Source organism: Pan troglodytes, chromosome 9 (genome assembly GCF_028858775.2).
Source record: "Pan troglodytes isolate AG18354 chromosome 9, NHGRI_mPanTro3-v2.0_pri, whole genome shotgun sequence".
NCBI lineage: Eukaryota > Metazoa > Chordata > Mammalia > Primates > Hominidae > Pan > Pan troglodytes.
The window spans coordinates 67,682,551-67,697,457 of NC_072407.2; the positions used below are offsets into that span (position 1 = coordinate 67,682,551).

At 52.2% G+C, this 14,907-nt stretch overlaps 1 protein-coding gene across 2 annotated transcripts; it reads left to right on the forward strand.

Moving 5' to 3' along the window:
• Positions 1–661: 661 nt before the first annotated feature.
• Positions 662–4,198, forward strand: TIGD3 (tigger transposable element derived 3). 2 transcript variants are annotated; one of them, XM_009423388.4, is made up of 2 exons: positions 662–765; positions 2,382–4,198. In XM_009423388.4, the coding sequence occupies exon 2, from the start codon at positions 2,398–2,400 to the stop codon at positions 3,811–3,813; it is 1,416 nt and encodes a 471-aa protein (XP_009421663.1). In that variant the 5' UTR covers positions 662–765; positions 2,382–2,397; the 3' UTR covers positions 3,814–4,198. The 2 variants fall into 2 exon arrangements, with proteins under 2 accessions (XP_009421663.1, NP_001230772.1); NM_001243843.1 differs by lacking the exon at positions 662–765 and adding an exon at positions 1,400–1,546 and having other exon boundaries at positions 2,382–4,165.
• The last annotated feature ends 10,709 nt before the right edge of the window (positions 4,199–14,907 follow it).

Sequence of the window (14,907 nt, forward strand, 5' to 3'; positions counted from 1 at the left end):
TAATGACATCACCATGGGACACACACAAAAGTTCTTGCAGGAGCAGGGTCTGTGTGGCTTCAGTTGCCTGCAGCGCTCCCAGGCCAGAGCAAGTGCTCTAGGATCTGAACTGCCCGCAGTGCAGCCCTGCAGCCTTTCCCAGGGCACGTTGATGTGCACACAGTTTCCCGGAAGGCATAGTGAACATGTGGAGAGCTTACGTGGCAGCGCGTATGTCTTCAGTGTGTGTTTTAGAAGTCCAACTGTTGTTTTTATGTTTTTAAAGGAAAGATTTGAATCAAGCAGTTATGGGCCCCCTGAAGTATCCTTTTTTCTAGAACATTCTGAAAGTCATCCTTGCCTATGGGAAGCCTAGGCCGGCCTGCACTGTTATGTTCAATAAATAAGCAGGGTGCTCTGGGCTGGGGATTGTGTGAGGAGCAGAGCGCAGCCCGTCCTCATGCTTTTCCACTGAAGTAGGCCAGGCGGAGAGGGAGTACAGCAGTGGATGCGCTTTGGCAGCTGAGTAGTCCGAGAGCCAGAAAAGAAATGTGGAAAATAAGAACGCTGTAGCAGGCCTAGGTGAGGAAATTTAGGAAGGGTTTGCGGGAGGTAGGATTTGAGATGGGTCTTGGAGAGTTGGACAGTGTCAGCCGGTAGGACGGGGGTGCGGACGGAAGCCTGTGAGGAAGGCAGAGGATGCGGAGCTGTGAGCGGAGGGAGCAGCGAGGCTGGAGAGCAGCTGGGCTGCGGGTCAAGACGTCTGCGTTTAATTCGGGACTGAAGGTTAGCAGGGAAGGGAACGATGCCAGATCTTGAGTTTAAGAACTTGAATCTTGTACCAAATCTAATAAAATACTCGTCCTAAATCATTACTGGCCCAAGGATGCAGTGTTTCCGTGGCCGACAGACTCGAGCCAGCGCTGTCCATGGTAACCAGCTTTTGTGTGGCTTAAAGCTTGCGTCCATTTTCTCCTTTCATCGTTTTCCCAAAACAATTCCGTGAGGGCTGTTAGCCCTGCTTGGTAGACGAAGAAGCCGATGCGGCCTAGGGTCACAGCCAGGGAGGCTTTGGGACGCCAAGTCAGCTCGGCGGTCACCACACCACCTACAGGGCTCGTCGGGCCCTCGGGGTCGGCGGCTGCTGGAGGCGCCCAGGGGAGTCCTGCTGGTTCCTGGCTCCGCCTCCCGCCCCTCCGCGCTAGAAGCCCCGCCCCCAGAGGGGCTCGACGAACCGCCACTTCCGCAACGTCCAATGAAACTTAGCCAGGGGAGGGACGGGGCGCCACTGAGGACCAATCTGCTTGGGGTGGGGCGGGGCTGCAGCGGGTGGGTGCAGAGGGGCCGCACCGCGGACTTCGCAGCCGGGAGAGAGCCCGGCGCGGGCGGCGCGCACGGGACTCTGCTGTGCGCGCGCCCGCCCGCCCGCCGTCTGCGCAGGCCCTCGGTCCGCTCTGCCCTCGGGGTCGTGGCGCCCATCCCTCCCCTGTTCTGCTGTCGCCGCCCGGACAGGGGCTCGGGAGCCGGGCTGGGGGCAGGGGCTGGAGCCGCGGGACCAGCGCCTGAGGTGGGTGCGGAGCGGGAGGCCGGGCGGGCGGGCGCCTGGGGCCGCCCCGCCGACATACTCCGGGTCGAGGGGGAGTGACCGGCCAGGGCACGGAGTCCGGCTGCCGGCCTGCCTGGGTCCGGGCGTTCGTTCCCGCGCCCTGGGACCCTCCCAGGCCACCACCCTCCCCGCGGGGACACCCCGCCCCTCCGCTGCCCGCAGCCTCCTCAGGCCTCCCGCCCTTTGTCGCTCGTGCACCCGCGCCCTCGGCCCTGCCCTCTCGCTCCCCTCAGGACTGACCGTCGCCTAGCCTCCCTCTCAGGACCCGGCACCAAATTAGCCTCGCTCCTTCAGACACCCTCTGTCCCCTTTGTCGTCTGTACACCTGTCACCTCAACTCTGTGTGCATCCACCCACCTCCCGCCCCTCAGCGGCGTCATCTGAATCCAGCCCAAGCCGCCTCCCAGTCCCTCCCGGGGGCTCCTCCCCCGCAGCCCCGTAGCCCCACACCTGCCCCCTCGGCCCCAGTCCCAGGCCCTCGCCTGTCCGTACGCCTTTGTTATCTCTGCAGCTGTCCCCTGCACTTTTCATCCTTCTTCCCGAGTGAGGCCAGACCCCAGCCCAGACTCGCCTGTCCTTCTGAGTGGAGAGACGCCCCCTCCCCAGCTCTGCCCTGGCATCCTGGGGACGGGGCCAGCCGGCTTCCACTCGGCCTAGCCACTTCCTCTTTCGGCGGGTCCAGTCTCACCCGGTGCCTGCGCAAGTCCTCATCTAATCTCTTTTCCCTCCTGCGCTCCTTTCCTAGCTCTTCCGGCCTCAGATTACTCTACCCGCTCAATCTTTCCTCCCCGCACAGGTGCCCCAGAGAGGCCATGGAGCTGAGCAGCAAGAAGAAGCTTCACGCCCTGTCCCTGGCCGAGAAGATCCAGGTGCTGGAACTCCTGGATGAGTCCAAGATGTCCCAGTCGGAGGTGGCCCGGCGCTTCCAGGTTTCCCAGCCCCAGATCTCGCGCATCTGCAAGAATAAGGAGAAGCTGCTGGCGGACTGGTGCAGCGGCACAGCCAACCGAGAGCGCAAGCGCAAGCGGGAGTCCAAGTACAGCGGGATCGACGAGGCTCTGCTCTGCTGGTACCACATTGCCCGGGCCAAGGCCTGGGACGTGACGGGGCCCATGCTGCTCCACAAAGCCAAGGAGCTGGCCGATATCATGGGCCAGGACTTCGTGCCCAGCATCGGCTGGCTGGTCCGCTGGAAACGCCGAAACAACGTCGGCTTTGGGGCCCGCCATGTTCTTGCGCCTTCATTCCCCCCTGAGCCACCTCCCCCGGGGCTCACATCCCAGGCTCAGCTGCCTCTTTCCCTAAAAGACTTCTCTCCAGAGGACGTGTTTGGCTGTGCTGAATTGCCCTTGCTGTATCGGGCAGTGCCCGGCAGCTTTGGTGCATGTGATCAAATACAGGTGCTGCTGTGTGCCAACAGCAGGGGCACCGAGAAGCGGCGTGTACTGCTGGGTGGGCTCCAGGCTGCCCCGAGATGCTTCTTTGGGATCCGCAGTGAGGCTCTGCCTGCCTCCTACCACCCGGACCTGGGCATCCCCTGGTTAGAGTGGTTGGCACAGTTTGACCGGGACATGGGACAGCAGGGCCGACAGGTGGCTTTGCTGCTGGCTGCCCGAGTGGTGGAGGAGCTGGCAGGCCTGCCTGGGCTCTACCACGTGAAGCTCTTGCCTCTGGCCGCCTCTAGCACCACGCCTCCCCTGCCCAGCTCAGTGGTCCGGGCCTTTAAGGCCCATTACCGACACCGGCTGTTGGGCAAACTGGCTGCCATCCAAAGCGAGAGGGATGGCACCTCGCTGGCCGAGGCCGGGGCAGGCATCACCGTGCTGGACGCCCTGCACGTGGCGTCTGCCGCCTGGGCCAAGGTGCCTCCTCAGCTCATTTTCAGCAGCTTCATTCAAGAAGGGCTGGCTCCCGGCAAAACGCCCCCGTCCTCGCACAAAGCCTCTGAGATGCCACCAGTCCCCGGCGGGCTGAGCCTGGAGGAGTTTTCCCGCTTTGTGGACCTGGAGGGTGAGGAGCCAAGGTCTGGAGTATGTAAGGAGGAGACAGGCACTGAAGACGAGAAGGGGGACAGAGAGGGTGCCTTTGAGTCCCTGCCCACCAAAGCTGATGCCCTCCGGGCCCTGGGCACCTTGAGGAGGTGGTTTGAATGCAACAGCACTTCTCCTGAGCTATTTGAAAAATTCTACGACTGTGAGGAGGAGGTGGAGCGGCTTTGCTGCCTATGAAGGCGCCTTCACTGCTTGCCAGAGCCCCTTCCTCTCTTGTTTCCCATGGAAACGTCCTCTTCAGAAGGCAGATCGGGCTGTCTCTTTCCTGTGGAAATAGAACTGTCGTAAAGGTGTAGAAGGGAGAGAAGTTGGGACACCAAGTCTGAGCTTGGAGTGGCAGTCGTCCAAACCCCAGGAAGAGAGCTCTAAAGATGGGGCTTCGGGGGTAGGAATCCAGGATGCTTAGTTTCTAAACCCTGCTTGAAAGTTCTAGAGCCTTTGAAAGGGAGTTAGTCTAGAGGCAGCCACTTAGGTGGAATTTGGGCTTTTTGGACAGACTGCTTCCTTGAACTTTGTGTTAAAAACAGTTCTGCTTCTGAAAATAAAGTTTTTAATCAGAAAAGAGGCCAGGGTGTTATTTTCATGGGAGAAGCGTAAACATTTTCCATTCAGATTTGGAAAATTAATTGCTGATGGTCGCTGCGGTGCAGCTGTCTGTCCATGACCAGTAGGGATCCTCCTTTTCCGGATATTCAGCAGCAAGGACTCTCAGGGCATGGGCACTGCTTGTGGGCTACCCTCCTGAGAGGGAAGCTCCAGGACAGACAGATCCCAGCTACTGCCCCAGATAAGCTGCAGCTCCAATAGTTTCGCTCTCAGATTGTGTGTGTTTGGGGTTGGGCAGGCTACGGACATGTCAGGGAAACAGAAAGGAGCCGGAATTGGAATGGAATAGTCATTCATTCATTCTTTTTTTTTTTTCATTTGCTCATTTCACAACATCACTTCAGCAAGGCCTCCTATGTGAACAAGGTTGCAAAGATGATGTCTCTTCTGGACAGAACCTTGCAGCCAATGACAGTGGAGTGTGATTAAGGCTGTGATAACGGCTGTGCAAAGTGCCTGGCCCCATAGAGCTAGGGAGACTCCAGGGGGAGGTGAGCTTTGAGCTGCAGTTTGAAGGGCGTCCCAGGCCAAGGGACAGCGTGTGCAGAGTCTGATTGGAGTGAAGGAGCACAGTGTGCTGGGGGCGGGGGCAGGCAGTTCTGCCAGAGCATAGCATACTTGCGGAGGTAGGGGCAGAGTACAAGGAGAGACCTGGAGAGTAGGAAGGGCCTTTAGCCAACCAGGCTTAGGGGTAGGACACCATCAGAGGGTTTTAGGTAGGCAGGAACAAGTCATTCTTGGGGTTCTAGAATAACGGAGTCTGTGTAGGGTATGTCAAAGATGTGAAACCTAGAGGCAGAGAGCCTCTGACTGATCCAGGTGAGAGAAGGTGAAGCGTGAGCCAGATCCTGGGAGTAGGATGTAAAGAAAATGGTTTACCAGCAGGGCGCGGTGGCTCACGCCTGTAATCCCAGCACTTTGGGAGGCCGAGGTGGGTGGATGACCTGAGGTCAAGAGTTTATAAGACCTGCCTGGCCAACATGGTGAAACCCCATTTCTACTAAAAATATAAAAACTAGCCAGGCGTGGTGGCACATGCCTGTAATTCCAGCTTCTCAGGAGGCTGAGGCAGGAGAATCGCTTGAACCCGGGAGGTGGAGGTTGCAGTGAGCCAGGATGGTGCCACTGCACTCCAGCTTGGGCAACAAGAGTGAAACTCACTCAAAAAAAAAAAGAAAAGAAAAGAAAATGGTTTTACCTGGAAAGGATATGGGCTTTGGACGCAGATAGACTCTAGCTGGTAAAAATACAAACTGCAGGCCGGGCACAGTGGCTCATGCCTGTAATCCCAGCACTTTGGGAGGCCGAGACTGGTGGATCACTTTAGGTCAGGAGTTCAAGAGCAGCCTGGCCAACATGATGAAACTCTGTCTCTACTAAAAATACAAAAATTAACCAGGCGTGGTGGCACACACCTGTAATCCCAGCTACTTGGAAGACTGAGGCAGTAGAATCGCTTGAACCCACGAGGCGGAGGTTGCAGTGAGCGGAGATCGCACCACTGCACTCCAGCCTGGGTGACAGAATGAGACTCCGTCTCAAAAATAAAAAAATAAAATAAAAATACTGGCTGGGCACGGTGGCTCACGCCTGTAATCCCAGCATTTTGAGAGGCTGAGGCGGGTGGATCACCTGAGGTCAGGAGTTCAAGACCAGCCTGGCCAACATAGTGAAACCCCGTCTCTATCAAAAATACAAAAACTAGCCAGGTGTGGTGGCGAGCGCCTGTAGTCCCAGCTACTCAGGAGGCTAAGGCAGGAGAATCGCTTGAACTGGGAGGTGGAGGTTGCACTGAGCCAAGATCGCGCCACTGCACTCCAGCCTGGGCGACAGAGCGAGACTCCCTCTTGAAAAAAGAATAAATAAAATAAAAATACAGGCTCCAGGCCAAAATCCTAAGGGTGACCTTTCAGGCTTCACCATTGGCAGTCACAAGACTTTTGCCTGGCAGTCCTCATGGAGGGAAGCTGCTCTCTCACCCCAGCTTGGTGCATCGCCTGTGCATTGCAGGTTTCCGGAGAGAGTTGCAGTCAAGGACTCCAGGCCCCCAGACTGCCCTGTTCCTAAGCTCACCTGCATTCCTAGCTGGGCACCTCCATTTGGGGACCTGGGCTGAGGCAGTTTCCAACAGCCTTTACCAAGACCTCCTTACTGGGAGCAATGACTGAGATCCTTTCTCCGCTTCGACTCAATACCTCTCATTCCATCCTTTCTCCGCTTTGACGCAGTACCTCTCATTCCATCCTTTCTCCGCTTTGACTCAGTACCTCTCATTTCAGCCCTTCTCCCCTGCCTCCCTACAGCCCACTTCAGGTCAGGTCTGTAAAAAGGCAGGAGCTTTTATTCTTTTTATTCTGAAACTCCTTGACGGTGAGACTGTTCCTGTCTGACCCTTGTCTCGTGCTGCTCTGTAAAATGGAACGCTGGGGAGCTGGGGCCTGTTTTTGCCCCTTGCATGTAGGTTTTAGTGAATGAAAAGAAGCTTTTGTGTTACTTTCAGCTTGCTTCGTTGTCCTAATTGACCAACTCCACACCTGGCAGCTCGAACTAACAACTCCCTTTCAAACACTTATGAAGCCACCTGCGGGCCTATCATTTTCTAGGCTGAGATCCTAAATCATTTAGCCTTTCCTCACAGAAGTCTATTTTTTCTACCCTGAATTCATATAAATTGTTCTTTTCTGAAACCTTTCCAGTTCTGACGTATCTCATTTTATTTTATTTTATTATTTTATTTTATTTTATTATTTTTGAGATGGAGTCTCCTTCTGTCGCCTAGGCTGGAGTGCAGTGGCATGATCTTGGCTCACTACAACCTCCGCCTCTCGGGTTCAAGTGATTCTCCTGCCTTAGCCTCCTGAGTAGTTGGGATTACAGGTGTCTGCCACCATGCCCAGCTAATTTTTGTATTTTTAGTAGAGACAGGGTTTCACCATGTTGGTCAGGTTGGTCTCAAACTTCTGACCTCAGGTGACCCGCCTGCCTCGGCCTCCCAAAGTGCTGGGATTACCCAGGCGTGAGCTACTGCGCCCGGCCTATTTATTGTTTGTTTGTTTTGAAATGGAGTTTTGCTTTTGTTGCCTAAGCTGGAGTGCAATGGCACGATCTTGGCTCATCACAACCTCTACCTCCTGGGTTCAAGCAATTCTCCTGCCTCAGCCTCCCGAGTAGCTGGAATTACAGGCACCCGCCACCACGCCGGAATAATTTTGTATTTTTAGTGGAGACGGGGTTTCTCCATGTTGGTCAGACTGATCTCAAACTCCCGACCTCAGGTGATCCGCCCGCCTTGGCCTTCCAAAGTGCTGGGAATTACAAGCGTTAGCCACTGCGCCCAGCCCATATCTCTTTTTATTTTATTTTATTTATTTATTTTTTGAGACGGAGTTTTGCTCTTGTTGCCCAGGCTGGAGTGCAGTGGCGCGATCTTGGCTCACTGTAACCTCTGCCCCCAAATTCCAGCGATTCTCCTGCCTCAGCCTCCAGAGTATCTGGATTACAGGCACGCGCCACCACGCCCAGCAAATTTTGTATTTTTAGTAGAGATGGCGTTTCTCCATGTTGGTCAGGCTGGTCTCAAACTCCTGACCTCAGGTGATCCACCCACCTCGGCCTCCCAAGTGCTGGGATTACAGGCGTGAGCCACTGCGCCTGGCCCTATATCTCTTTTTAAATGTTGAAATCAAAATTACAGGCTGGGCGTGGTGGCTCACACCTGTAATCCCAACACTTTGGGAGGCCGAGGCGGGTGGATCACCTGAGGTCAGGAGTTCGAGACCAGCCTGACCAACATGGAGAAAACCCCGTCTCTACTGAAAATACAAAATTAGCCAGGCGTGGTGGCGCATGCCTATAATCCCAGCTACTCAGGAGGCTGAGGCAGGAGAATCACTTGAACCCGAGAGGTGGTGGTTGTGGTGAGTCGAGATCACGCCATTGCACTCCAGCCTAGGCAACAAGAGCAAAACTCCATTTAAAAAAATTAAAAAATACACAATCTCTACAGGTCTTACCAAAGCAACAGAGAGCAGATAGATTAGCTCTCTGTCCTCAGGTGTCCCACTCCTGTCAGAGTAGCCGAACATAACACAATGCTGTACAGCTGGCCTCTTCCCGGAGCTTTTTAAAAAGAGCCATAATTAATCTCTCCTTCCTTGAATCGCTATCATATGGCAGACATTTCCCAATTGCAGGTAACTTCATCTGCTCGTGCAAGCAGTATTCCCGAATGCTTAGCTTGTGGCTCAGGCCCTATTCTGGGACCTTAAAGTCAATGGTGAACAAGACAGAGAGGATCCCGTCTGTCAGGGCCCTTACTTTTTTTGTTGTTGTTTGTTTTTTGTCTTGTTTTGTTTTGCTGTGTTTTTTCAGACAGAGTTTTGCTCTCGTTGTCCAGGCTGGAGTGCAGTGGCGCCATCTCAGCTCACCACAACCTCCGCCTCCCAGGTTCAAGTGATTTTCCTGCCTCAGCCTCCTGAGTAGCTGGGATTGCAGGCGTGCGCCACCACGCCTGGCTAGTTTTGTATTTTCAGTAGAGACAGAGTTTCTCCAATGTTGATCAGGCTGGTCTCGAACTCCCAACCTCAGGCGATCAGCCTGAGTCGGCCTTCCAAAGTGCTGGGATTACAGGCGTGAGCCACCATGCCCAGCCAAGGCCCTTACTTTTTAGAAGAGGGAGAGCAAGAGCAGACATTAAACCCACGAGCACAGTCATTTCAGACAGCGAAAGGTGTCAAGATGAAAATAAAATAATGATGTCAGAGAGAGTGACAGGGTGCGTAGTCAGGAAAATGACCTGTGAGCTGCGTTGTGAATTTCTCTGCAAAGGGAACTGTGGGTACCAATCCAGGTGGTTAGAAACAGCTTCACAAGGTTAAGAAACAGAAAGCAGTGCCTGTGGCCGCAAGTGAGGGAGGCCAAGGAGGGGAGGAGGTCAGAGAGGTGGACAGGGGCCTTTCACCAGGGAGTGTTTAGGTTGCATTCTAAGCAAAATAGGAAGTTGGTTTGCCTTTTTTTTTTTTTTTTTTTTTTTTTTTTTTTTTTTTTTTTTTTTTTTGCAGGGTGGGTTGGGGCTGTGTGGTTTAGATAAAGGAGGAACAAGATTTTTTTTTTGTTTTGTTTTTTGTTTGAGACGAAGTCTCACTCTGTCTCCAGGGCTGGAGTGTAGCGGCGCAATCTCAGCTCACTGCAACTTCTGCCTCCCGGGTTCAAGTGATTCTCCTGCCTCAGCCTCCTGAGTAGCTGGGATTACAAGTGCCCGCCACTAAGCTATTTTGTGTGTGTGTGTATTTTTAGTAGAGACAGGGTTTCACCATGTTGGTCAGGCTGGTCTCAAACTCCTGACCTCATGATTCGTCCATCTGGGGCTCCAAAAGTGCTGGGATTACAGGCGTGAGCGATCGCGCCCAGCCGCAAGATATGTTTCATGTGTGTGTTTTTGGTTTTTTGTTTTTTCTTTAGAGACAGAGTCTCACTTGGGTGCCCAGGCTGGAGTACAGTGGCACAATCATGGCCCACTGCCACCTCAAATTCCTGAGCTCAAGCAACCCTCACTTCTCAGTCTCCTGAGTGGCTGGGACTACAAATATACAAGTGTGCGCCACCATACCTGGCTAATTAAAAAAATTTTTTTTTGGTAGAGAGGGTGTCTCTCCATCTTGGCCAGGCTGGTCTCAAACTCCTGGTCTCAAGCAATCCCTCAGCCTCCCAAAGTGCTGGGATTACAGGTGTGAGCCATTGCGCCCAGCCTATGTTTTTGTTTTGTTTTGTTTTGTTTTGTTTTTGAGACGGAGTTTCACTCTGCCACCCAGGGTGGAGTGTAGTGGCCTGATCTCGGCTCACTGCAACCTCCGCCTCCCTGGTTCAAGCGATTATCTTGCCTCAGCCTCCTGAGTAGCTGGGATTACAGGCACACGCCACCTAGCCTGGCTAATTTTTTGTATTTTTAGTAGAGACGGGGTTTCATCATGTTGGCCAGGCTGGTCTCGAACTCCTGACCTCAGGTGATCCACCTGCCTCACCTCCCAAAGTGCTGGGATTACAGGCGTGAGCCACCACACCTGGCCTATGTTTTATGTTTTTAAAAAGTCTCATTCTAGTTGCTGCGTGAAGAACAGATCGGGAGATGGGGAGCAAATGTGGAAATTCAGGACCAAGTAAGTTAGGAAGCTCCCACAGTTGCTTGGACATCCTAAGAGGTGGGATAGAAAGGAAAGAGAGGCAGCAAAGGCAGCATCTACTATTCCCAACAGACCTCATCTTTTATCAAGGCCAGGCAATCCTATCCAATTATGCAAGTGTTGCCACATGCAGAGCAAGGCAGGGGAGGGAAGGACAAAGACATTATGTGTTATTTCAGTGTATTTCCAAGCCTCTAATGAACACCCTCTATGTTCAGATGGCACCTAAGGCTCCCAGGCAACAAAGATAAGGAAGACACAGTCCTGTTCCTAAACTGCCCTCAAACTAGAGAGAGAAATAGAAAATTACCTGTAATATACGTCAGAGAACAAGACAGACAGGATCGCTCCTCTTAAGGCCCTTTAAACAAATCAATATTTCTAAAGTGCTTACTACTGGCCAGGCACTGTTTTATTTATTTATTTGTTTACTTATTTATTTTATTATTATTATGTTTTTAGATGGTGTTTTCCCTCTTGTTGCCCAGGCTGGAGCGCAATGGCGCGATCTTGGCTCACTGCAACCTCTGCCTCCCAGGTTCAAGTGATTCTCCTGCCTCAGCCTCTCTAGTACCTGGGATTACAGGTGCACACCACTACGCCCAGCTAATTTAGTAGAGACGGTATTTGACCATGTTAGCCAGGCTGGTCTCAAACTCCTGACCTCACATGATCCACCAGCCTCGGCCTCCCAAAGTGCTGGGATTACAGGCATGAGCCACCATGCCTGTCTTTTTTTTTTTTTTTTTGAGACAGAGTCTCACTCTGTCTCCCAGGCTGGAGTGCAATGATGCGATCTCGGCTCACTGAAACCTCTGCTTCCCAGGTTCAAGCAATTCTCCTGCCTCAGCCTCCTGAACAACTGGGATTATAGCTGCCCACCACCACGCCCAGCTAATTTTTGTATTTTTAGTGGAAACAGGGTTTCACCATGTTGGCCAGGCTGGTCTCAAACTCCTGACCTCAGGTGATCCACCTGCCTCCGCCTCCCAGAGTGCTGGGATTACAGGCATGAGCCACAACGCCTGACCCAGTCCCTTTAAATATATACCCAGAAATGGAATGGCTGGATCATATGGTAGTTCTATGTTGCATTTTTTGAGGAAATTCTACGCTGTTTTCTGTAACAACTGAACCAAGTACGTCCCTACCAACAGCCTGCAAGGGTTCCTTTTTCTCCACACCTTCACCAACACTCGTTATCTTTTTTTTTTTTTTTCTTTTTTTTTGAGACAGAGTCTCGCCCTGTCGCCCAGGCTGGAGTGCAGTGGTGCGATCTCAGCTCACTGCAAGCTCCACCTCCCAGGTTCACGCCATTCTCCTGCCTCAGCCCCCCGAGGAGCTGGGACTACGGGCGCCCGCCACCGCACCTGGCTAATTTTTTGTATTTTTAGTAGAGATGGGGTTTCACTGTGTTAGCCAGGATGGTCTCGATCTCCTGCCCTCGTGATCCGCCCGCCTCGGCCTCCCAAAGTGCTGGGATTACAGGTGTGAGCCATCGCGCCCGGCCGCTGATTTTTTTTTTTTTTTTTTTGTATTTTTAGGAGAGACGGGGTTTCACCGTGTTAACCAGGATGGTCTTGATCTCCTCACCTTGTGATCTGCCTGCCTCAGCCTCCCAAAGTGCTGGGATTACAGGCTTGAGCCACCACGCCCGGCCTATCTTTTCTTTTCTAGGCCGATGGAAGGTGATATTGTGGTTCTGATTTCCATTTCTCTGATGATTGGTGATGTTGCACACTTTTTTGTAAACTTGTTGGCCATTTGTATGTCTTCTTTCAAAAAATATCTGTGTAGTTCCTTTGCCTTTTTTTTTTTTTTTTTTTTGAGACAGTTTTGCTTTTGTTGCCCAAGCTGTAGTGCAATGGTGATCTCAGCTCACCGAAACCTCCACCTCCTGGGTTTAAGTGATTCTTCTGCCTCAGCCTCCCGTGTAGCTGGGATTACAGGTACGTGCCACCATGCCCAGCTAATTTTTTGTATTTTTCGTAGAAATGGGGTTTCACCATATTAGCCAGGCTGGTCTTGAACTCCTGACCTCAGGTGATCTGCCTACCTCGGCCTCCCAAAGTGCTGGGATTACAGGCATGAGCCACCTGGCCACCCATTTTTAAATTGAGTGATTTGGTTTTTGCTATTGAGTTGTGTGAGGGAATTTTTTATTAGTTGGACTTAATCTCTGGAAAACCCGAAGATCCTGATTTAGAATGCGTCCTGTTTGAAAAATGTGTAGTTGCCGGGCGCGGTGGCTCATGCCTGCAATCCCAGCACTTTGGGAGGCTGAGGCAGGTGGATTACCTGAGGTCAGGAGTTCAAGACCAGCCTGAGCAACATGGTGAAACCCTGTCTTTACTAAAAAATACAAAAATTAGCCAGGCATGGTGGCGGGCACCTGTAATCCCAGCCACTCGGGAGGCTGAGGCAGGAGAATTGCTTGAACCTGGGAGGCAGAGTTTGCAGTGAGCCAAGATCGCACCATTGCACTCCAGCCTGGGTGACAGAGCAAGACTCCTTCTTGGAAAAAAAAAAAGAAAAGAAAAAGAAAAATGTGTAGTTACTCCCACGAGACACAAGGGGACACTACTAGCATGATACATTCGTTTCCTAGAGGCCGACATCCCAGACCTGAAGGGAGTACAGGGAGCAGGCACGTGGTTCTGAATTCATGGGTCCAAGTATTCCTAAGTTTTTTCCACCACAAAGGAAAGGGGCAGGGTTTGTTTATCAATTCCCTTAACTGGTGGGTGGAGGTTTTCTGGTCTACCTTTCACTGCATGGGTAGCCCCTTCCAGGATCCATAGGAATCTACTATGAGCCTTGGTTTCAGCTGCCCCACCATATGTGGACTCAAGGTCTAATTTGTTCCCCGTGGTTCCTTAATCTCCAAGGTCATGGAGTTATCAGCATTTGGCCCAGGGGCTGCCCCAGTTCCAACACCCTGATTTACACCCTTTCTTGTTTTGAAGGGATCCTTGGGAAGTTCCCTTACTTTTTGCAAAGTTAGCAATGGTTTTAAAACTATGTTTGTTTGTTTGTTTATTGAGACAGGGTCTCCTTCTGTCGCCCAGGCTGGAGAGCAGTGGCAAGACCATGGCTCACTGCAGTCTCAAACTCCTGGCCTTAAGCAATCTTCCTGCCTCTGCAGCGGGATAATTAAGGAATCAGAGAGACCCAGGGGTTGAAGAGGATTTATTTAATTATTTAGGTGCACCGACCCAGTCGGATTAACATCCAAAGGACTGAGCCCCGAGCAAGGAGTCCGGTTACCTTTTAAGCATTTAGTGGGATGGGGGGAGATTTGTGCAGGGGGAAGCATATTACAGAAACGAGAAACAAAGACAGTTATTTAAGACATGCATTACATTATTTCTAACTTTTCAAGGAACAGCATGTTTTATGACCTGAGATTATCTGTTTAGTGACCTTGCAGCTGCACAGCTAGAGAAACAGAGTTCACAATGCCTGGGAAAGGGAGAGATAAGGCTCACTAGCCACAGAAAAACAGGCAGTCAATTTTTTTTTTTTTTTTTTTTTTTTGAGGTGGAGTCTTGCTCTGTGGCCCAGGCTGGAGTGCGGTGGCGCGATCTCGGCTCACTGCAAGCTCTGCCTCCCGGGTTCACGCCATTCTCCTGCCTCAGCCTCCCGAGTAGCTGGGACTACAGGTGCCCGCCACCATGCCCGGCTAATTTTTTGTATTTTTAGTAGAGACAGGGTTTCACCGTGTTAGCCAGGATGGTCTTGATCTCCTGACCTTGTGATCTGCCTGCCTTGGCCTCCCAAAGTGCTGGGATTACAGGCTTGAGCCACCACGCCCGGTCTACCAGCTAGAGTTTTGACAAGAGCTAACACAGGGGTCTCTGCTTCCCAGACCTCATAGTTTAGAGGAGAGACAGATATAACCCAAGGGTTACACAAATGAGAGTGTGTCATTATAGAATGATGAAGGGGGACAATATGAGAACATGGGCCAGTGGTTCTCAAGGCGTTGCTCTCAGCAGCAGCAGCAGCAGCATCTGGGCAACATAGTAAGACCCTATCTCTAACATAATGGAAGGCAAATCTTGGACCCGCCCCAAGCCTACTGAACCAGAAACTCGAGGGTGGGACCCAGCAATTTGTAGTTTCACAAACTCCCCAGGTGATTCCAAACAACAGGCATAAGTCAAAGGAATGTGATCAAGGTTTCCATAAGGAAGTGTGGCTGAACTGAGAGCTGAAGGCTGGGTGGGAGGCACACAGGCAGGCAGAGGGCATGTGCGGCTGGGCACAGTGTCTCATGCCTGTAATCTCAGCACTGTGGGAGGCCGAGGCAAGACGATCACTTAAGCCCAGGAGTTCAAAAACAGCCTGGGCAACATAATGAGACCCCATTTTTACAAAAAAAAAAAAATTAAAAATTAGGCTGGATGCAGTGGCTCATGCCTGTAATTCCAGCACTTTGGGAGGCCGAGGCAGGCAGATCACCTGAGGTCAGGAGTTTCAGACC